The sequence below is a fragment of the Natrix helvetica genome, assembly GCF_964273705.1.
Source record: "Natrix helvetica genome assembly, chromosome: 1".
In the NCBI taxonomy this organism is placed as follows: domain Eukaryota; kingdom Metazoa; phylum Chordata; class Lepidosauria; order Squamata; family Natricidae; genus Natrix; species Natrix helvetica.
The window spans coordinates 364,487,857-364,511,483 of record NC_138548.1 but is presented as its reverse complement, the minus strand read 5'-3'; the positions used below and the strand labels follow the sequence as shown (position 1 = coordinate 364,511,483).

The following is a 23,627-nucleotide window of genomic DNA, read 5'->3' as shown; positions in this document are numbered from 1 at the left end:
TGAAAGGAAATATTAAAACCGTGGATGACAAAATTGAAAAGATACAGAATGCCTTAGCAATCAACGGACAGAAAATCCAGAACATCGAAACAAAAATAGAACAAACAGATCAGAAGAAGGAAAAAATGGAGCTGGAATATAGACAAGTTAATAAAGAACTAGAGTTATCAATAATTTGACTTGAAAATGAAAGAGCTGCATTCTATTTAAGATTCCAAAACATACCGGAAGAGAAGGAGGAAGACCTGAAAGGAAAAATGAATGGAATCTTCACTGAAATTTTACAGAGGAAGGAACAAGAGTTGAGAGGGGATATTGATGAAGCTTACCGTGTGCATACTAATTATGCCAGAAGACATAGGCTCCCGAGAGAAGTGCACGTAAGATTTGCCTACAAAACAACTAGAGATGACGTATACAAAAAGCCAGAGAAGGGACGATTACATACCAGGGAAAAGAGTTGATCACGCTTAAACAGATTCCACGGAGAATTCGTGAACGACATAGACAATACCAATTTTTAACAAATCAGTTAAATAAAAACAGAATAATGTACAGATGGTTGGTACCAGAAGGGGTACTGGTGTCTTGGCAAGGAAAAAGGTATAAGATAGAGAATATAGAAGAAGCGCAGGAATCCTATGAAAAATACTGCATAGGGGAAGTAAAGAGGACCTAGAAAGTAGAAGCCAAGAGGAAGAAACATCAGAAGACAAGGAAACAAACAGGAAAGAAGAACAGAGGCAAGAAAGAGAGAAAGCAGAAAAGGAGGGCGTGAGAGGGAAAAGTCAGATACAAACTAGAAGCAACAAAAAATACCCCATCTAAAGATGGACCTGGAAATAACAATTATTTCAACAAACTTGAATGGACTGAACGCACCCAAAAAAAAAAAAGAGAGAGAGAGCGCAGCTGTTTAACAAACTTAAGAAACTGAAGGTAGATATAACCTGTATGTAGGAAGTGCATATTAAAAGGGAACATAAGAACTTACTGGAAAACAAAAAACTAGGGAAATTATACATAGCACTAGCAGAAAAAAAAAGAGATATAGCAACCTATATAAAGGAAAAAAATAAATTCCAAAGAAGTCTACTCTGATGAAGAAGGCAGGATACTAATGATTGAATTAGAGACAACAGAAAAACCGACATTATTAATAGTCACATATGCACCAAATCAGAAACAAGAGGAATTCTATAGGAAACTACATAACAAAATAAATGAATTAGAATATGAAAATATTTGCTTAATTGGGGATTATATTGCAATAGTGGATAAAAAAATGGACTATGAAAGCAAAAAGAAAAATAAAACAAAAAAAATATGCTACCCAAATCCTTTTTTGAGATGGCAATGGAATATAAATTACACGATATTTGGAGAGAAAGGCACAAAACAAGAAAGCAATATACCTTTTATTCGAACCCCCATCAGTCCCTATCAAGAATTGACATGGCTTGGATTTCATCTGGTCTATGCAATCAAGTAGACGAAATTGAAATAGAAGCAAATGAGTGGGCAGATCACAATCCAATAAAATTAAGATCCCTTTTGGGAGAGGGGGCGGTCTATAAGTGTGAATAAAGTAAGTAAGTAAGTAAGATGGAAAGATCAAAAAGATGGATGATGAATTCAAATATTATAAACGAAATAGAATACACTCAAATGCTGGAGAAAGAATTAAAACAATTTTTTAGAATAAATAAAAAAGAAGATACCTCAATTCAAAATCTCTGGGACACTATGAAAGCATACACAAGAGGCCTTACGATTGCCTACATGGTGAGAATAACTAGAAAACAAAAAGAGCAACAAGAATGTATGCCAAAGGAACTTATGGAAGCCGAAGATGAACTCCAGAAAGACCCAAAGAATAAAATTAAAAAAGAAGAAAGAGAGATAATTAAACATAAGATCAACTTAATAAATCAAAAGGAATTAGCGCAGAAAATTAAAGCGGCCAGACAAAATTACTTTGAGCAAGCCAACAAACCTGGACGATGGCTGGCATACAGACTGAAGAATGAAAGAGAAAAAAGGATGATATATCAATTAAAAGATAATGAGGGAAGAATTCAATACAAAGCAGAAGAAAAGAAGAATATTATTCATAAATACTTCACAAAACTATACGCACAAGATAGTATGGAGGAAAACAAAATAAAGCATTATTTAAACACAGCAAAGATAACACTAATCTCAAAAGAGCAAAGGGAGGCGATAAACAGGCCAATAACGTTAGCCGAAGTGGAACTAGTCTTGAAAAACCAGAAAAACAATAAAACCCCAGGACCAGATGGAATACCGGTGGAGCTATACAAATATAATGAAATAATATTGGAAGAGCTAGGAGTGGAAATGTTTAATGAAGTTTTAGGAAAAGCCAAGATACCTGAATCATGGTCAGAAGCAATAATATCGCTGATCCAAAAAGAAGAAACCAGCCTACAAGAAATTCAAAACTACGGGCCAATTTCATTACTAAACTCCGATTTTATAAAATATTTGCAGCAATTATGGCAGGAAGAATTAACAGGTTTTAAATGAACGAATACACCCAGACCAAAACGGATTTTTACCTCACAGACACATTAGAAATAATACGAGAATCATCCTAGATATAATAGAGTACTACAAGGCACATCCAGAAAAACAAATGGTACTGGTTTTCCTTGATGCACAAAAAGCATTTGACAACGTAATCTGGAAATTTATAATAACACTATTGGATGAGATGAAATTCGGAGAAAAATTTATAAAAATGATAGAAGGATTTTATAACAATCAGACAGCCAAAGTTCTGATGAATGGAGAATTAACAGAGAAGATTGAAATAAAAAAAGGAGTCAGACAGGGATGCCCCCCCCCCTCCTTTGCTGTTTATGTTGACTTTGGAAATTTTATTAAATGAAATCCGGAAAGACCAGGGAATAAAAGGTTTAAGACTCAAAAATGAAGAATGTAAGGCCCAAGCCTATGCCGATGATTTAGGATTTGTTCTAGAGGATTCCAGTAGAATCCAGTCTGAAATTAATTCAAAAATTAGAAGAATATGGCGAAGTGGCAGGACTAAAGATCAATAAAAACAAAACAAAAATGATAACCAAGAACATGACAAAAAAGCAAGAAGAGGAACTGGAAGTAACAACCAGAATGCAAATAACTAAGGAAGTGAAATACTTGGGGATCTGGGTGTTGGCAAAATGTTCCACAATTAAAGATGATAACTATAATAAATTAATGATACAACTAAAGAAAGAGTTAGAAAATTGGAAAAATATTCAACTATCACTCATGGGACGTATAGCGACAATTAAAATGAATATTTTACCAAGAATCTTATTCCTGTTGCAAGCCGCACCTATTAATCCGGGTAAAAAATTCTTTCAAGAATTAAACAAAATTACCGCTAGGTTTATTTAGCAAGGACGAAAAGCGAGGATTAAACTAAAGTCAATGCAAGACAGCAAGGAGAGGGGAGGTTTAGCATTACCCAATTGGGATCTATACGCATCGGCAGTATCAATAACATGGGTGATGGATTGGATAGAGCTAAAGAATAAAAGAATTTTGACCTTGGAAGGCCATGATTTGCAAGCAGGCTGGCATACATTCCTATGGGATGATAAAAATAAAACGCACAAATATTTTCAAAATCATTTAATTAGAAGAGCGTTATTGCAAAAATGGCTCAAAATAAAAAAAAACCACCATGTGAAAATTCCGAATTGGCTATCACCGACAGAAAGGACGACTCATCCAAATTTTATAGATTTGAACAAAATGCTAAGATATAGAGACTTAATTGATAGACAGGGAAACTTAAAAACAATTGAAGAATTGGCAGAACAGAACATGAAAACTGACTGGCTAACTTACCTTCAAATCAAAACTAAATACAATAAAGATACCAAATTATATGACATCGAAACAGAACCACAGGAATTGGATAAAATTATTCAAAGCTCAGATAGAAAGATGATAGGGAGAATATATAAATGTCTCCTGAAGTATAAAATGGATGAGGAAATTGTGAAAGAACAAATGATAAAATGGGCACAGAACTTTGGATATAATATTGAATTAGACAAATGGGAAAAAGTTTGGGGAACAAACTTAAAAATGACACTCTCAATTGCATACAAGGAAAACCAGTACAAAATGTTTTATAGATGGCACCTGGCACCAACAAGCTAAAATATCAACAAATACCTCCCCAAAATGTTGGAAATGCGAATCGATACATGGAACGTATTACCATTTATGGTGGACCTGTGAGGAGGCTAAAAAGTTTTGGAAAAAGATCAAAAATTGGCTGGAGGCAATAACGGGGGTTAAAATACAATGGAAACCGGAATTTTTTTTATTAGGAATGATGTCTGCGAAATACAAAAAAGAAATCCAGTATTTAATACTACATATAACTTGCCTTTGCCCAGAAATGGAAAAACAAACTAACTCCAAGCGAAGATGAAATAATAAGAAAGATTATGGATTGTGCTGAAATGGACAAATTAACTAAAGAAATTCAGGGAAAAGAAGAATCAGAATTCTACCAGATATGGGATAAATGGTATAGGTGGATGGAGGAAAGAAACAAGAATCAATGAAGGAATGTAACAAAACTCAAAAATAATAGTTATGAGTAAAATAAGAAAGTTAAGAATGGTGAAACTCAAATGAAATACAATTGAATGGGAAATAATATAAGGTGAGCGCTATCGATTGATAAATTGCTACTGGAAAGAACAGGAAGCTCCTGTTTGTATTGCACTGTGTAAATGTGTTGTACGTCTAGGTTTTGTGTGTGTGTATTTTATATGTTTGTTAATAAAATATTTTTTTTAAAAAAGACTCAGAGGGGATTTTTCCCAGAGAAATCGAGGCTGAATTGATTTTGGGGAGAGTTCGGGAAAGGCTGAGAGCCTCTCTTGGTGGCCAGAGAAAAGCTTTGGCCCCTCGGGGGAAGGAGACGCCCGGATCTCTCCGGAGAGAAAAGTCAGCTCAGAAGTCAAAGAAAAAGGAAGAGAAAATCCCCCCAAAGAGACTCAAGAAACACCCAGTGATTTCAGGTCTCCTGAACTGCAGCCGGACCAACAATTTGCTCTAAATGCACGGAATATTTATTAAAAGAAACGAAAGAAAGGCAAAGGGACTAAGAAAAACAGATTTAATATTCTTTGCTTCTCCTCTAAAATATTTTCATGGCAGTAAAAATAATACTTTTGTGAGGAGGGATTTCACAGGAAGGAAATGTATGAATCCCAATGAAATTCAGGATCACTATGTTGAATTTATCAGAAAAATGCATTCTGCTTAGGGGGAGAAAGCTGGGGAGAAACAAAGGCAAAGGGACTGAGGCACTTTCAGGAGTTAGGAAAAATCATTAGATAAATTAGTAGAAGGGAGGAAATTTCCATGGTAAATATTGCTGGAATGGGAATTATTTCAAATGTGCCAGATGACAAGAATGTTGAATTGATAGTAAGAAATAATTAAATGTTGAATGTTATCAATCAGGGGATTATTATCTCCAGGAAAACATCCTGTTTGGTGGTAAAACTATTTCAAACTCTCTCTCAAATTTGAGAGAATATTATTCACTCATTTCCTAATTCTGATATCCTATTAGATGGATGTCTTCGTCCTCCTAGCTTATTATAATATTTATGTATGTATTTTTTTTAATTTCTTTTTTTTTATTGAAAAAGTTTTATACAAACACATTTTCCCCCTTTTAACCCCCCCATACAGTATAAATCACATACAAATACTCCCCTCCCCCCAGCCCGCCCTGCAAAAATTCTCATTCAAATATTATACCAAATACTTTACCCCCTCCCCTCCCCCCGTCTTAAAGTAAATTACTCGTTCACATATTGTACCCCCTCTCCTCCCTACAATCACAATATAAGTTTCTCTTAAAATAACAATATTTCATTAATCCCATCTTCTAATTTATTTATACATATATATTGCCCCACCCTCCACCCTAGCCCACCCCCACCTCCCACTCAACCCCCCCCCCCTGACTTCCACTTTACACCACTCTAACAATTCCAAGCATCCCATGGAGTGTTTACTCTGATCATCTATCAGTCTAAACATTCATACCTAAAGGCTACATAATACCTCCTAGTCTGGTATTTATTCTGTATGTAATCAATCCATTTTGCCCATTCTTGTGTATAATTCTCCTCCTTCTGACCTTTTAAAAAAGCTGAGATTTTTGCCATTTCGGCGAACCCCGCCACTTTCTGAGTCCATTGACCAATTGTCGGTAAAAAATCTTTCTTCCAATGTTGCGCAATCAACAACCTAGCTGCTGTGACCATATACAGAACCAATTTTGTTTCCCCTTTAGGAAGATCCTTAGCTATGCCCAGTAGAAACATTTGCGGAGTAAATTGTATCCTTTTCTTAAATACATTTTGCATAACCCACCATATTTTTATCCAAAAAGCCTTGACCTTATTGCAGGTCCACCATACATGAAAAAAGGTAGCATCTAGACACCCGCATCTCCAACATTTTGGTTGAACATTTGGGTACATGCATGATAATTTTTTAGGATCTAAATACCACCTGTAAAACATTTTATAAAAGTTCTCCCTTAAATTCTGTGACTGTGTACATTTAACATTCTGAACCCATATTTTTTCCCACGTTTCCAACATAACCTCTTCACCAAAATTCTGAGCCCATTTAATCATACAATCCTTAACCAATTCACTTTCTGAGTCTCTTTCTAACAATACATTATATATTCTTTTAACCTGTTTTGGGCCAGTCTCTTTTATCTGCTTGATCAGTTCCACTTCTTTATCCATAAAACCGACCCTACGATCTTCTTCCCATCTCTTCTGTTGCTGTATGTAATGTAACCAATTTAAAGTAATTCCTTCTTCCAACAGCTGTTCCAAAGCTTTTAACTTCCATTCGCCCCCATCAGCAATAAGCACATCTTTATATAAACAACCCCCGAGTGACTTAGTATTCATAATCCCCATGGTGTCTGCAAGTTTCTGAAGAAGCCAAAATCCTTTTGCTCAAATGAATCTTTTTCCTTCTGGGGATTCTGGGCTGAAAATGCCTCATTTTCCCTCTCTCGCTTTCGCTTTTCCTCCCCTTCCTCTCTCCAGGCAGCCCACTCCCACCCAGGCACTTGGGGAGGGGCGAGAGAGAGGCTCGGCTGAGACCCCCACTCGGTTACCATCGGGGAAGGGGGAGGGGTCCCTCTCTGTCCTCCTGGGGGGGGAATGTGGGGAGGAAGGGGGAGGAGACCACGCAGAGATGGAGGCTGTTGGAGGCTCTGGAGACCCAGCACTTTCCTTTCCCCTCCGGGGGTCTTTCCCAACCTCCTCCACCCCCAAGCCCCCTCCTCCCCCGCCCAGCCCCCTCCTTACCGGGGGTCTCCTTCCCCCCTTCGCTTCCAGCGATCCGGGCCAGCGCCCCCACCAGCAGCATCAGGGGGAGCCCAGGAAAAGCCATGGATGCCGCCCCACAAGTGCCCCAAAGAGAGAGGAGAAAGACGCCGATGCCTCCAGCCCCAGAGGCGGAATCGGGGGGTCTGGATTGGGGGGAGGAGGAGTTTCCCTCGGACTTCGGAAGTGGGAGTGTCCTGAAGGAGCAGGAGGACCAATGCGAATCCTCCCTTCTGCAGCGTCATCGGTCTCCGGGCAGAGCCTCCCTTGACTTCACCCGATAGAAGACTTAGTTCGGCGCAGAGAAGAAACTCAAGTTGCTTATTCAGCCCAAGACCCCTTTTCCCTCCTCAGAATATTCTAGACCACCTCAAAGGGAGGGTCTCCCTCCCCCCGCACAAAAGGGAGAGTTTGGGGGAGTTAATTTCCGAGGCCCTTCTCTCAAAGCCTCCCCTCCCCCCCCTGCTCTCCAGGTCTTGATTGTGGAATCGGGGATTATGGGGTGGGGGGTCCTTGGTTCCCTCCCCAAATTAAGGGCCTCCCCAAAAGGGCTCCAAGCTCCCCTCTTGCTTGACTTTCAAAGTCTCAAGTTTGAGATTCAGAAGAAAAAGTGAATTTTCTGAAGCTGCCAAAATTCTTTTTCTTATACGGAGTTTTGGTGTCATTTGTGGATTCAGGTCTGAAAATGCCTCAGTTTCCCTCTTTCGCTTCCCGTCTCCTTCCTCTTTTAACGGAAGAATCTTTGGGGGCTCCAAAGGGATTTGGGCCTTGAAGCTCCCACTTCTCTTGCCCTCCAACCCCTTTCCCAAAGTCTCTCTGGGGGGTCTCACCTCCTTTCTCCCCCCACTCTGCTCCCCAGCATCCGTGGGTCCCTCCCAGCCCCCTCCTTAGAATAGAATAACAGAGTTGGAAGGGACCTTGGAGGTCTTCTAGTCCACCCCCCTGCCTAGGCAGGAAACCCTACACCACTTCAGACAAAGGGTTATCGGACATCTTCTTAAAAACTTCCAGTGTTGGAGAATTCACAACTTCTGGAGGCCAGTTGTTCCACTGATTAATTCTTCTAACTGCCAGAAAATTTCTCCTCAGTTCTAAGTTGCTTCTCTCCTTGGTTAGTTTCCACCCATTGCTTCTTGTCCTCCCCTCAGGTGCTTTGGAGAATAGCTTGACTCCCTCTTCTTTGGGGCAGCCCCTGAGATATTGGAACACTGTTATAATGTCACCCCTAGTTCTTCTTTTCATTAAACTAGAGATACCCAGTTCCTTTTATAGGGATCGGGTACACCTCTCGTCCAATCAGAACAACCCCTTGTTCCCGCCCTAGCGACGGACCTGAGTGGAGACTTACAGCGATATATGCTAATATCTAACAGTATCAATACTTCACGTGATCTTGGTTTTATTCCTCTGTTGAGGCAGCCTAGGATTGCATCGGCTTTTTTGGCAGCTGAAACCCTCGGCTGGCTCATATTTAAGGGATTGTCCAGTCGGATTCCAAGGGACTCTCACAGTTCCTGGCATTGAGCCAAGTTCCACCTCGTCTCTACCTGTGCAGTTGGTCTGTTTTTTTTTAACCTGTGTAGGACTTTCCTTTTCTCTGCCTTGAATTTCATTTTGTTACATGGGGCCCTGTGTTCAAGTCTCTCAAGATCCCTTTGGATTTTGAGCTTGTCCTCTGGGGTGTTGGCTATTCCTGCCTGCTTAGTGTCATCTTTAAATTTGGAGAAAATTTCCCCTTCTGTTCCCTCATCCAAGTCGTTTATGAAGATATGGAAGAGTCCTGGGCCTAAGAGGGAACCTCTGGGTGCCCCACTGCTTCCTTCCCTCCAGGTAGAGGCAGACCCATTAAGGACTACTCATTGGGTAGGGTTTGTCAGCCAGTTAGGAATCCCTCTGGTGGAGATGCTTCTGTCCCACTTCTTACTAGCTAACCAAGAAGTAGGTTGTGGTCTACTTGGTCAAATGCCTTGCTGAAGTCTAAGGATACAACGTCCACAGTATTTCCCTGGTCTCCTAATTTAGTCTCTATGTTGAAGAATGAAATAAGATTGGTTAGGGATGATCTGTTTTTAACAAACCTGTGCTGGCTGCTAGTTATTACTTTTCTCGTTTCTACTCGAGCTTTACTTGAGTCTCGGAAGGTGGGAAAGATTTAAAGGTTACTGTATTTAGAGATGGGGGCAAGGACCAAGGAAGGTGAGACCCCCCTTCATTGCCCTCCTTTAGGGTTTCTGCTCCACTCTAACCCTGTCCCCTCTCCCTGGACAAGGGGAATTGGGTTCCCATGAGGTCTTCCAAACAGCAGGAAGTGGGGAGGGGCAGAGATCCAGGCTAAAAGAGGAATGGGAAGTGGATCTTTTGAGGGAGGCGAGTTCGAGGAGGGCCTGAAGCTTCACCCTGTTTGTCTTGGAGGGGTTTCAGCCTATAGAGTAGCCCAGGTGCTTCCTGGTGGTCTCCCATCCTCAGGCTAACCAGGCTGATCTCTCTCAGATAGGTGAGGTCATGGGAGGCTGGGCAGCTGCCAGCTGTTGAGGGCTGATGATAAAATATCAGCTAATGGTTGGTGATACCTGATCAGGTGAAGGCTCAGAGCCCCCCCCAACCCTCCCCCAGCTGCAGCAGGCAGACATCCCACAGGGCGCGTAGATCCTGAGACGGCCTGAATCCTTTCCAGGGAAGGGGGGGGAATGGAGGGGTCAAATTTCACCCTGGCCCAGCACTGGCCTCAGCAGGCCAGAACTGGGGATCCCCCCCCCCAGTAGCTGAAGGAGGAGGCGGAGTCTGAACCTCTCCCACAATTGTGTGTTTGGCCACAACAGTCACACAAAATTGGCCCCAGATCCAGGCAGACTCTGGTGGGAGGCCCATCGCTCTCCTGATCAAAGCAGAACTTCCAGGCTCTTTTCATGTTTCCCCTCCCCTGCAAGGTTTTGAGTTTCTCTGAGTTCTTCCTGACACCCCCAACACACAGACACACACACAGACACACACACAGACAGACAGAGCAGCACTTCTTCCTCCGACCCCCAACAGCCGCAGAGGCGCTTGGGTTTCGCTTCCCCAGCCTGAAGCGTTGGGCTCTTCTGAAGCGGAACTGAGGAACTGGCCAGGATCCAGCAGGCAACAAGCCTCGATCCTTCATCAGGGCAGCTCAGGGACTCCTTTGCCCCATGGCTGAGCCTCCAGGTGGGGCAGCCCCTTTCTTCCTCTGGCCCATTGGGAGCGGCTGAAGGGTCCCTTCCTGACCCCCTGATTAGATGGAGTCCCTTCTCCCTCAGTTAAAGCACATGGAAGAAAACAGTCCTTGACTTATAACGGTTCACCCAGACAAAGTTACAAGGGCACTGAAAAAAGTGGCTCTTTCCCCAATATTCCTTCTTTTAAAAGTTTTTTTTACAAATGTCACAAATGAAAGAATACCAATGGTAATTTGAACACAATGAAATATTTAACTATGTTTAATGGATAATCAGTGACTTTATTCTTAATTGCAAAAACCGTTGCACAAAAACTTGTAACCAAACGACATGCTTGATGAAATTGTTTTTCTTTTTTTCTTCTCCTTGCTCTTGTTCTGTTTGTGTTGTTTTGTCCTTTTTAAAGAAAAATAAAAAAATGTATTAAAAAGATTTTTTTATTGCTTTGAATGTGTTTTTAAATACTTTCAAGTATATTCCTGTTTTTAGCTTTGCCGCTTGTGACCCAGAATCATTTGCTGTGAGATGGGTGGCTATTTAAATTGGATGGATGGATGGATATAAATAGATGCCATGTTTCCGTGAATACAAAACAGGGTCTTATATTCTTTTGACCCAAAAATAAGCACTTGGCCTTGAGGGGGTCTTATTATTTTTGAGGTGCAGGAGGCGGCGAGCGTGGTCACCTCATGGCTGATGCTGTGTTGCAATATTTTCAGGTAGGGCTTATTTTTGGAAAAACAGGGTAGATGGATGGACGGATGGACGGATGATGGAGGGATGGATCCATGGAGAATCCTAACCCGTAGAATGGAAGCGTATTTGTTCACATGAGTCTGTTCTCCATTTGTTGCAGCCTCTTTCAATGTGTCCCAATTTCTGCCCTTGAAGCAATCCCCTCGTAGAGCCTCCGTAGCTTCTGCCGGCCACCCTCTCCCTCGTTTTCCACTTGGTTTCTCTGGTTGATTCCCCTGAGGTCTCCGCTTCCAATTAGCTTCTAAAACTTTGCTTTCACTTTCAAGCCCTCCGGATGAGGAGAGCCAGTCAGTTCCCAAAGCCGACCTTCTGGGTCCTTATGACGGGCAGCTCTCACCCCCTTTCAGAAGCCCCCCATGTAGGGGTTGTGGACCATGGTCCATGGATGTGGATTCCCCTCCAGAGAACCATCCCTTAAGCCAGGCTTGACTTCCAAGGTGTTGCCTTCCCTCCTTGGATGGTTCCCTTTGTTGGGGGGAACGGAAGAGAAAACCACCTGAGCCCCCATCCCTTTGGCTCCCATGCCCACCTGCTCCGAGGCTCTTGGCATCGTTTCCACTGACTTTTTCATTCCTCCCCGCATGAAAGAGGTGGAAGAGATAATAATAATCTGTGGGCTTCAATATTTCTTTAAGCCCTTTGCTCACATCTTTGATCCGTTCCCCACACCTGGGAAACAGCTAACCTCCCTAGTTTGATTGCCTACGAATTGCTGGTTCAGTTCCCCTGAGCAATGAAGCATCTTTCACCAACAATGCCTCTTCCTTGTCAAGGAAATCTGATTTTTTCCCCTGCCATGGATACCTTTGGTGTTGTCCCTTCTCCAGGGTCTTCCACGCTATCTTGCAAGGGGAGGGATTGGAGACAGGAGCCCAAATCTTCTCCCTGTTTGAGACAATTCCTACAACGACACACTGACCGATTCTTCCTGTGGTGACCCCGAGACCCCAGATGAGGAAGGGGAGGGGGAAATTCTGCCCTTAGAGACTGAGGCTGATGGAGTCCTGCTGAGCCAGTCTGGATGACCTCTGGAGGGGGAGAGGCTCAGTTGGAAGGATGCTGGGAAGAAGGGAGGGGTCTTCCATTCAGGGATGCCCCACTGAACCCCCCATCTTTCCCACAGAGCTGGTCTTCCCCTCCATGGCAATGTCTTCTACACCAGGAATGGCTTCAGATGGATTTCTCGGAGGTCATCTAGACCAACCCCCTGCTTGAGTAGGGGAGACCCTACACCCGGGATGGCGAACCTATGGCATGTGGAGCCATTTGTCAGGGCACGTGAGGGGTTGCCCTGTCAGCTGAGTCTAGCCTTTTTTAAAGCCATTTTCCGCCCTCTCCAGAGGCTCCAGAGGCTTTATGGGAGCCTGGGGAGGGCGAAAAGAGCCCCCTGCCCCCCCCAGGGGCCCTCCGGAGGCTTCAGGAGCTTCCCTGAAGCCCAAAAACTCAGCCCTGTGGGCAAACCGGAAGTTCAGGAACGTAGGGTCGGTTTAAGCCCTCCGGAGCCTTCAGGGAAGCCTCTGGAGCCTGGTGAGGGCGAAAAAAGCATGCAAAAAATGCCATGCACGCATGGGCACTGTGGGGGGGGGGTGGCCATAGCTCTCCTACACCATTTACACCAGTGGTTCCCAAACCTTTTCAGTCCACCTCCCCCCCCCTTGGTGCTACAAACTGATCCTCAGTGCCCCCCCCCAGTGGTGGAATTCACATTTTTTTCCTACCGCTTCTGTGGGCGTGGCTTGGTGGGCGTGGCTGTGGGGTCATGTGACTGGGCTGTTTGCACGACGGAAGGAAGATAGTAACAGTAAAATTCAAAACTGTAACAATTCATTGCACATTTATTCAAAATCCAATTTGAAAACCTTTTTAGTTAATGTTAATTCAACAAAATTGTTGAACCTGATCCAGTGATAACCAGGCTTTCAAAGTCTGATGGTCGTTTATCAAGAACCTTAGGGACTAGTAACTTAGTAAGCTCAGTAAAATTTAGTAACTGCTTCACTGTTCAGTAAATTCTTATTATGTGATGGATGGGCTGGATGAAGTGATAGCAGTTTCCCAATGTCTGGTTTTAAGTCACTTAGCAGGAGTCTTAAATCTCCCCGTTCAGTCATCTGGGGTCGATTTCTTTGCTTGGAGAGAAGCTGGATGACCACACGGAAGCCCCCTTCCACCAAACATGACGTTGGAAGTGCAAATCAGAAATGTCTTTCTGTAACCAAAACTCTTGGTCCCATTTCTTAAACTTTGGCTTCAGCTCAATGTCCTTTTGCAGCTCTGTGAGTTGTCCCTCCACTGCCCCATCTTCCTCAGGGTCTGAAAATGGATTTATCACCCAATCTGGAATTTCCATCCAAGGAAGATATCGCTCAGACGTATCCTTAGGCAGCATGTCCAAATGGTCACAAAAAACTTGAAGATCCTCATCTTGTATCCCACCTTTCTCTTCTCACTCAGAGAAGCTGGGAAACTGGTATCGCTCGCGAGAGCCTCTATGGCGCTTGAATAGAGTTAACTTTGAAATAAACGTAGAGGTGAGAGATTCGGCCTTCATAAGAATTGACCTCATTTCCTTGCAACTGCAAATTCACTTCATTGAACTTTGCAAATAGTTCTGATAAAGAAGCAATGCCATGCCTGATCTCTTTGAGTTCACCTCTGAGCAAAGCTTTCTTCTCTTCAAAAAACTCCACAACAGGGTCAAAAAGATTGTAAAAGCGTCTCACACAGTTGCCTTTTGATAGCCAACGAACTTCCGTATGAAGCAGCAAAGGATCAGAATCTTCATCATTGGAAAAGGATTGAAAAAGTGACTTATGACCCTTGTTGACAGTTGTGACCCTTGTAGCATCCCCCATGGTCGTAAGAGTCAAAATTTGGATGCTTGGCAACTGACTCAAACTCCATTTACGATGGTTGCAGAGTCCCCAGGTCATAGGATCGGCTTTTGCAACCTTCTGACAAGGCAAAGTCAACGGAGAAGCCAGGTTCACTTAACGGCGTTAGTAACAAGTGCAGTGACTCATTTAACGAGTGGCAAGAAAGATAATAAAATAGGGCAAAATTCACTTAACAACAGAAATTTTGGGCTCGATTATAGTCGTAATCTGAGGACTACCTGTGGTCTGCAGCAGGAGGGAAAAGGCTTTTCAGAGAGCAAAGAGAGAGCAGAGTTTGGAATGGAGGCAGGAAGAGAGCAAGTTTGTATCTTCCCTAGCAATTTGTGAAATGCAGGTGGTCCTCATCTTACAACTGTTTCGTGACCGTATGAAGTTACAAGGGCACTGAAAGAATTGAGTTATGACCGTTTTTCACAGTTATAACCGTTGCACCCTTCCCATGCCCATGCGATGGAAATTCAGGCACTTGGGAACTTACTCCTATTTGTGATGGTTGCAGTCTCCCATGTTGCAGGCTTAAAGATATTTCACTCACTCCTGGGAATGAGATCAGGGCAATGACAATTCACTTTGGGGGGGAAACACAAGGATGTAGTCAGGACATGAGGTTAAAGTGCACTGTAAGCTCCTTTTATTAGGTGTGTCAATGCTTGAGAACCACTTGTCTCAATTCCACAAACTATTCTGAACAAAACCTGCCTCCCTCTTTCAGCAGATCAGCCAGCCAGCCAATGCTACAAAAATGATTACTAATTTAAAACACATTTTCTGGAGTATTTCCATCAGTGGGCAAGATTAAGATTGTTTATTAATCCAGATGATTTTAAAAAGAATCCTATTAACAATACCAACACTGTAGAAAAAAACGAGCATCTGTGAAGTAGTTGCAAAATCACAAACCCTGCCCCAGCATGGAAGGATTACAACCCACAACCTCTTTTGTATGCTGTTCAATCCTTATTTACACGAGGAAGTAGTTCAAGCGGAGTAGATGCTCTTCCTCTTAGAATCACATCCCAAAATTTCATCTTCCCCTGCAATTTTTTACGGAGGGAGCAGCTCAGTTTCTACACAGCATGACAGACCGGCCGAGGGTCTCCGTGCGCTCACGTCGGGTGGGACAGGACCTTCGGCTCTTCTGAAGCTCTTCACCCACACGCCCATTCGTTAAATAACAGAGGGCCGTGGAGAAGGAAGGTGGCAAAGCCGTCGAGAAGCAGGGAAGACAACTCCATCGCTATGTTTAGGGGTTCACGGCTGCCCCCTCCCCCCACAGCTGGAGGAGCAGTTTTAACTGCCAGTCTCACGCGATGAACCCAACCCTTCCACCCATTGAAGGCGCGCGTGAGACCCAAGCCTTCCCAAAGGAGTAGCGTCGCCGGTTCCTGGTGAGGTGAGGCTGAGCCTCCACCTCCACACAAGTCGGGCGAGGAAGGACTCTTGCTTTCGGTCCCATTGCATTCCATTACGCGCCTGCGCACTAAGCTAGGCGAGTCTGGAATACAGTACAGCAGAACACCTCCAGCACTCCTCTGCCCCCTCCCTTGCCTCTTAGCGCCCCCCTAAGTCATCCCACCGCCCCCCAAACAGCGGTACAGCCCACTTTGAGATCCACTGATCTAGTCCAACCCCCCCCCCCGGCCCAAGCAGGAGACCCTACACCCTTTCTGAGAAATGGCTGCCAATCTCTTCTTGAAAGCCTCAAGTGACAACTCCTGAAGGCAACTTCTGTCCCATTGGTTGATTGTTCCCACTGTCAGAAAATCCCTCCTCGTTTTCAGTTGAATCTCTCCTTGATCACTTTCCATCCATTGTTCCTCGTCTGGCCTTCAAAGGAAAATAAGCAGACCCCTTCCTCTCTTGGGCAGCCCCTCAAATATTGGAAGACCGCTATCCTGTCTCCCCTGGCCCTTCCCTTCTTTCAACTCTTGGGAAAAAAGTCCGCCCTGTCCCGCTTCAGTCTTCCTCTACTTCTTGAAGCAGCCCTGTGAGATAGGGATGGCACTGAACCGAATTCACACCGGTTCAAGGTAGATGCGCCAATTGTGACCGTGGGGCCAAAAGAAACGAAACTATCCGACACACAATGGCGGGAGTGGCAAAACACAGCCTGTAGTGAAGCCGCTTCCTTGGCTGCGTAAAAAACTACCCAGGTATCCCTCAACTTACAACATTTCATTTAGTGACTGCTCAAAGTTGCAACATCACTGAAAAAATGACTTATGACTGCGTTTCACACTTACGACCGTTGCAGCACCCCAATGGTTATGTGAACAAAATTTGGGTGCTTGGCGTATTTATGACGGTCTCTGCGTCCCGGGGTCATGCGATCTCCTTTTGCAACCTTATGTCAAGCAAAGTCAGTGGGGAAGCGAGATTCACTTAACAACCGGGTTGCTGTTGTGGCCTGCCAGCGGCCAGAGGAGCCGGCAGCAGAAACAGACAGTGAGGAGGTTGGGGAGGAACCTGGGCCAGTCCTGGAGTCTGGGGAAGGCTCTGACGAGGGCTCTGTGTGGGAGGCCAACGTCTTTCTTGCGCGTGCAAGCAAAATACCCTCCTGGGCCGGGACAACGGAGGCGGGGACAGCGACTCCTTCCGCTGCCGCCACTGAGAAGCGAGTAGCTGGCTGCGCAGGAGGCTCCTCAGCGCCAGACTCAGCTCAGCGCCAGCCGCGGTCCCCTCCGTGTTGGCTCAGGGAAGAGCCGGAGCAGCCGCCTCTGGATGCAGAGAGGGAAGAGTTCCAGAGCCCTGCGCAAGGAGAGCCCCGTGCAGCGCAGGAGAACCGGAGCTCTTCCCTCCCTGCACCCAACCAGCTGCTGCTGCTGCTCCCCATTCCCCTCCTTCCTGAGCCAACACGAAGGGGACCGAGGCTCGCGCTGACTTGAGTCTGGCGCTGAGGAGTCCCCTGCAATGTTCCCTCTAATTTTTTTTCGGTGTGGGCGGAAAAGTACATTTTCATGCCCGAGCACCTGAATTTTTTTCAGATGTCACCCAAGACAACAACGAAATCAGTGTTATTTGAAACTCAAAGTTGTATTTATTCAAGATACACGTTTAATTAAAAGTGTTATGCATCAGTATCACTTATAACTGCAAGTCTGCAATATTAAAATACTTGTATAGTGTTTACGGTAACAATGTTTACTCCAGCTTTACGTTTCGACATCAGCACTGACCGATGATGTACCTATAGGGTTATTACAATTATCTTTTCAAATTCTTTTTGGATTAAATAAAAAAGAGCTTTGAAATGAATATATAAATGGCACTTAATACCAGTAATATTAAAAGAGTAAATGTCTGATATACTTCATTTTAATGAATTTCACTCGATATACTTCATTTTAATGAGTTCACGTTCAATTGCAAAAGTTGTCTACACACTGTATGCTTCTGTGAATGTATTATGTGCAATTTGCTATTTTAAATGAGTAAAATTATTAAAATCCCCATACATAAAATCTCATTCACATGTAACAGTTTTCTTCCATCATTAATTTGTAAACTCAAGGATTTATTGCCTGCATGTTCAACAATGCTTGCTGATTGTTTAAAAATTTGTGGGAATTTGTTCCTCTCTATACAGGTGGTTTCAGTAACCTACTACTACTGCAAAACTAATTGCAAAACATTAAATTTTATTATTTTTAATATGAAAAAATAATTTGACTCATAAAATCTTATTTTTTTCATGATTGCTCACACAGAAGTTGCTTGCTATTGGAAAAAGTACATTCTAATAATGAATAACTAAACAGAATAGGAAATTGCATTATCCAAAACTCTAAAAAAATGAAGTGAAAAATATTTTAGCCACACTTTTTTCAAATCTTACTCCTCCTACAAGTGGATGACTTTAAAGTACTTATATTGTAGTTAAGGTATTAATTCTAAAAAATTTCTAAACTCCATACTACTTGCAAATATAAATAGATTGTTAAAATGGCTCTACCATAACAAATAAGAGAAAAAAAATACCTTCCTTTTGTTTATAAAGTAGTGATTTTAGTTTGCTCCAAATGATTTAACTATGGAAGTCACTATTTTAAACTGATAGATAAGTTTAATTAGATTAAAAGCAAAAATATTCTCAATGACTTTGAAAATCTCAATGAGTTATCAAATATAGGTACTCCTTCATTACAACGTGGGACTGGGATTTTTATTACTCAGCAATGTGGTCACAAAGCGTGATGTCGTGTCATGTGACGGGGCTCTCTCACCTCTTTCTGACTCCGAGGGCATCAATCATGTTAGCCCAGGGGTCTGCAAAGTTGGCTCTTTTAAGACTGGTGGACTTCAACTTCCAGAATTCTGAGAGTTGAAGTCCACCAGTCTTAAAACAGCCAACTTTGCAGACCCCTGTGTTAGCCCAAAGCCTGGCGCTGGGCCTTGCTCCCCCATTGGTGGAGCCCCGAGGAGCGAGGAGCGAGAAAAAGTGACGGAGGCGAAGGAGCTTCCCACCACCCCCCAGCAAAAATCTAACCGGGGAGCCGGGCAGGAGCAAATTAGCCGATCACGCGCGGAAAGCGAGGTCCGACCGGGTGGGCAGCGAAACTTCAGGGCTCTCTGGTCTAATTCTCCGTGAAAACTGTTGCCTTGAAGCGTTTGCTCTACTATTTTGAAACTTTAAGCCTCCCTTTCCCTTTTTTCTTTTCGACCCACACTGATTAGGGAGAATCCTGAAGTCGGGCAGCAATGTACTGCGGTAGGAAAGTTTTAGCGAGAGCATGGAGGGTATTTTGATTGCGATTCCCTATCCACTCTGTAGTCTGTGTCCAGCAAATACGCGATGCTGTGCAGCACTTAGAAACTACTGCGTGGCGTATACCAGGCACGTGCGCAGCCATGCAGGTGCACACCTTAGAGGGAACAGTGGTCTCCTGCATAGCGTGGCTCCCCTGTGCTGCGTACCCAGTCACTCACCGCATTGCGCAGTGGCGACCGCGGGAGGAGAGTCGTTGTCCCCTCTGCCTTGATCCTGGCCCACGAGGGTATTTTGCTTGCACGCACGGAAGAGATGAGCACGAGAAAAGGGCTGGAGCTCTTCCTGACACAGAGTTGCCTGCGAAGGACGCAGAATGGCAAAAGGAGGCGAGAGGCTCGTGCCTTCTCAGGGCGGAGAGCAGATTGCGCGATTGGGTCAGCAGGGAGCCGCTCTTCTCCCCCTCCTCGCCTCCATTCCGGCTCCTACCTCCCCCCCCTCTCATTCTCTCTTCCCCCCTCTCTCTCTGATCTTGGGCGCTCGGCCCCCTTCGGTGAGAGGAGCAGCAGAAGCCCCTCCCCTACCGGCGCAAGGATTTACTCTTTCCTCAGCTGGGTTCCCAATGATCCCACCTCGCAGACTTCCAACCAGTAACCCCCTCCTCCCCCTCCCGCGTCCCCAGTCCGCTCTCCCTTCCCTTCTTCTCTGTTCGGTTTTCCAGCCAACGGTCTCCCCCTCGGATCCCGCCGGAACTAAGCAGAGCCGGCTCAGCGGAGCCAGACCTGTGCCGGGGGAAGAGGGGGGAAGCGATGTTAGGTGGAGATTTGGCGGCCACCGCAGCCTCTCCTCAGCCGTTGCCCTTCTCGCTGCCCAAGACTCCCCCTTTGATGCAGCTCAACCCCGGTGAAGGCGTGCACCCCGTAGGAGCTCCCAGGCAGGACCAGTAGCTGAAAAAAACCCACATGGGAGGCCGGCCGGACTCGCCTGCTGGGAAGCCTGTCAGTCTTCTGGCACCTCTACTTCCTCCGCGCGGGGAGCCCGAGCCGCTCCTTCCCTTCGGGCCGGTTTCTCGCCAGCTTTTCCGCGGGAGGCTCCTAGGCGACCCCTTGTGAAAAGGTTGTTCGACCCCAAAAGGGGTCGCGACACACAGGTTGAGAACCGCTGATCTAGATCAACCCCCTGCTTGAGTAGGGGAGACCCATCACCACCTATAGCATCAAGCAGGAGACACAATGCCATTAGATTCTGAGCCCCAAAGAGGGAGGGAGGGAGGCGTTGGGTGCCAAAATGTGGCAGGAGCCTCCGGTTGTGAAGGAGGGAAATTGGCTCAAATGGCTGGGTGAATGTAGGGGGAAATTGCCACCAATGTCTCCCCAAAAGAGCTTGGAGACAACTGTGTCTGCTGGCATTCTGCTCCTCAAGCGGGGGCTTGAGGGGAAGGGGAGCCTTTAAGCAGGAGGGGGTCCAGCCCCTTCCCCTCCCTGGATCTGCCCACCCAAACCAGTTCTGGCTTCTGACCCGAAGCAGCCAGGATGGTTGATCCAGAGGCAGCAGACGGAGGAGCCTCCTGTGGGGGAAGGAAAGAGGAGGAAAAGGAAGGAAGGAAGAATTCCAGGCTTTTCTTACATCAGAAGTTTATTCCTTTATAGCAAAGCGAAGGGAGGGGAAGTGATATGTAGTAAGAATAATGTAGATGAAGCTGCTGTGGGTTCAAAGCCAGGGGAGATGAGGGGGCTGGAGGGACAGGTCCACCCAGCATTCCTGGGGGCAGTTTAGGTGTCTCCAATCCTCCCTCCAAAGAAAGGGAGGCCCCAAAAGGATGCTTGGGGGGGAGGGGTATCTCAGCAGGAGAAGGTCCAGGCTGAAATTCTCCTCCCCTCCCCAACCTGCCACCTTCAGCCTCCATTTTTCAGAGGTTGCAAACAGGACAAAGAATCATCAGCTACTAAAGAAATAATTTCCTTTTGCATGGGAGAGCAGAATTAATTCATGAGTGCTGTAGAAAAATAGATGGGGAAGAAAATTAGGATATAAAGAGAAACGTTTAGTGTAAAACCCTCTGGAATGACCTCCCCCCAGACATTCGAACTACCACCGACCTCCGTTCCTTCCGGCAAAAGTTAAAGACTCACCTATTTCAATCAGCTGGCCTGGCACTTTCTTAGTTTTACCTCCCGGGGATTTATTCATTTTAATTGGGTTTGGGGTTTTAATAAGCTTTTAATGTACTATATTTATTATTCTATATACAGTCTTGCAACCTCCTCCACCTACGTATTTAATTATTTAACTGTTTTATGTATGTATTTTATAACGCATTTTAGTGACTGTACACCGCCCCGAGTCCCTTTCGGGAGAAGGGGCGGTCTATAAATACGAATAATAAAATAAATAAATAAATAAAAATATTATCTTCCCTTTTAGCCCCCCAACCCCAAGGCAGACCCACACTGCAGGGGGGTGGTTGATAGGCAGGGACAGATAGAGGGAGAATGTGCCCATTGTAGGAGCGAAAAGGCTGGGATGGATGAGGGATTCCTCCCCATTTCATCTCCAGGGGATTTTGGAATTCTCCCTGACTTAATTAAAGGGTTAATCAAGAGGGCATCCCCCTCCCCACTCCCTGCAGACCTTCCATATGAAGAAAGAAGAGGGGGCTACAAAGGGGGTGGCAGAAAAAGGTGCAGACTGAGGTCACTTGCCCAGAAATTGTGTGAATTCTCACAAGGAGAAGGGGGGGGTCAGGAAGAGGAGCCTGTCTAGGTTCCAACTAATGAGCCCAAATGAGTCTGAAGGGGGGGCCAAGAAGGATCATCTCGGATGGGGGAGGGGTGTCTAGTTCAGGGTGAAGTTTTGGAAGTTGGAGTTCATTAAGTTGATAAGGTCATCTCAAGGGCTCAGCTCCACCTTCCATCCAAGTACGAAAGGTGCTTAAGAACGAGCTAACAAGGGTGAAAGAACAATACCTGAGATGCTTATGTTAATTATCAGCAATTTATCTGGGAACATCTCCTGCCATTTGCTGAAGTGGCCTTCAATGACACAGTGCATGGTAGCATGGGACTCACCCCTTTCAGAATAGCCACAGGGGTGGAATTTGTCCCCCTGCCTGAATTACCCTCAGGAACCCCCCTCCATAGTGAGCCTAACTGAATGGGTGGGTTGCTTACGAAATGCATGTGGGAATGTAAACCTTGGGGGTCCTTCCTCCTTGAGGGAGGAATGGGAAGGAACGGCCCCTCCTTCCCTTCCCTTTTGCAATTCCCCAAAACATGGGGAAATTCTGGGCAGAATTTTAGCTTTTGTTTTTGATTGTAATACTTTTGCAGATCTCTGTAAGGAAAAGCTGTCCCAAATTTAAAAATTTAGCTGTATCCACAGCAAACAGATATTGTTCAGGCATGTTTTTTAAAAAGGAACAATTAAAGAATTAAAAAAAAACACCTATAACTTTTAGAAGGAGTTCAGATAAGGGAGGAAGAGGAGAAACTCACCTGCAGGAGGTTGGATGGGAATTGCTGGAAGGAGAAAAAGACCCAATCAGGACCCTTCATGGGCTGCAGGACTCAGGGGGTCCCCCTCCCCTTCAATAACCCATAATAGGTTGCAGGATCTTCCCTTAATAGCCTTTCAAACAAGAGAAGCTGCCAAAAATATTTCTCAAGGAGACCCTCTTGGCCGCCTGCTGAGCTTGATGAGAGGCCTCCCCTAGATGGTCCCCTCCCCACAACCTCTCCTCCAGCCCCCGCCCCAGACTCACCTTTCTTGCTCTTCAGGTAGGAGAAGAGCCCCACCGCAAAGAAGACCACTCCTATAACAGCTCCCATTATCCCCGTCCAGAGTTTGCTCTTGGCAGAGCTGGAGATACGGGGCTCTGGGGAAGGAGAAGGAGACCCACCTGAGCAGGAGGATCAGGCCCACCTTCCCCCAAGAGGAGGGTCCATTCTGACTCTCCCCCACGGAAGGTCTCTCACCCTTTTCAGGTTGGATGGGGTCCCCAGAGAAGGACGGGAGGGAGGGGAGAGGCTTACCCCACTGGACAGTGATGGGGGCCTCCAGGCTGGCGTGCTCCACCTTGCAAGTGTAGACGTCTCCTCGCTGGGGCTGGGTCTCCAGCATCACCTGCAGCTGGTAGGTCCAGTCCCCATTCTGGAGCTCCTCCCCATAGGCCACGCCCTCCTTCTCCTCCTGGCCGTTCTTCAGCCACTGGATCTCGATCTTCACGGGATAAAAGCCCGTCGCGGTGCAGAGGAGGATGGTATTGGGGGAATCGGGTTCCATCTTGGTGGGGGAGATGGTGACGGTGGGCTTGGCTGGAGGGAAGGAGGAGAAGGAGGCACATGAGAGACACAGGTTGGTTAGTTCAAGGCTCCTTTTCTCTCTTAAAAATATTCTGTGTTTTGAGTGTCTGTGGAGATTCTGAGTCAGTCCAGGTCACGGTTGACCCAAAGGAGCTTTTTTCCCTCCCAAAAGACATTTCGCTTCTCATCTGAGAAGTTTCTTCACTTTTCAGTGCCTGAATCGAAGCTTCTTGGATGAGAAGCAAAATGTCTTGAAGGAAAACCAAAGTCCAGTTGCCTTTGGAGAAAAGACATTTGGGACGGTGTTTGGAGTCATCTTCCAAAGCAAATTGCAGGAAGACATG

The 23,627-nt window shown here is 45.2% G+C and overlaps 2 protein-coding genes across 5 annotated transcripts in view; one reads left to right on the top strand and one right to left on the bottom strand.

Moving 5' to 3' along the window:
• Positions 1-23,627, top strand: part of LOC309384804 (uncharacterized protein) — a gene marked incomplete at its 3' end in the record, with an annotated part of 351,454 nt that overhangs the window by 17,507 nt on the left and 310,320 nt on the right. The window lies entirely within an intron of this gene.
• The window catches only part of LOC309384826 (H-2 class II histocompatibility antigen, E-S beta chain-like), a 45,720-nt gene that overhangs the window by 6,199 nt on the left and 15,894 nt on the right, over positions 1-23,627 (bottom strand). For 3 of the 4 annotated variants that reach the window (XM_081938638.1, XM_081938636.1, XM_081938637.1), the window contains exons 3-6: positions 23,014-23,295; positions 22,743-22,856; positions 22,477-22,500; positions 20,417-20,978 (exon numbers count right to left, since the gene is read on the bottom strand). The exons of the other annotated variant lie outside the window; for it this stretch is intronic. In XM_081938638.1, the coding sequence (XP_081794764.1) occupies positions 20,965-20,978; positions 22,477-22,500; positions 22,743-22,856; positions 23,014-23,295 (434 nt within the window). In that variant the 3' untranslated portion in view covers positions 20,417-20,964. Of the gene's footprint in view, positions 1-20,416; positions 20,979-22,476; positions 22,501-22,742; positions 22,857-23,013; positions 23,296-23,627 lie in introns of those variants that run through there. 4 annotated transcript variants of the gene reach the window in all.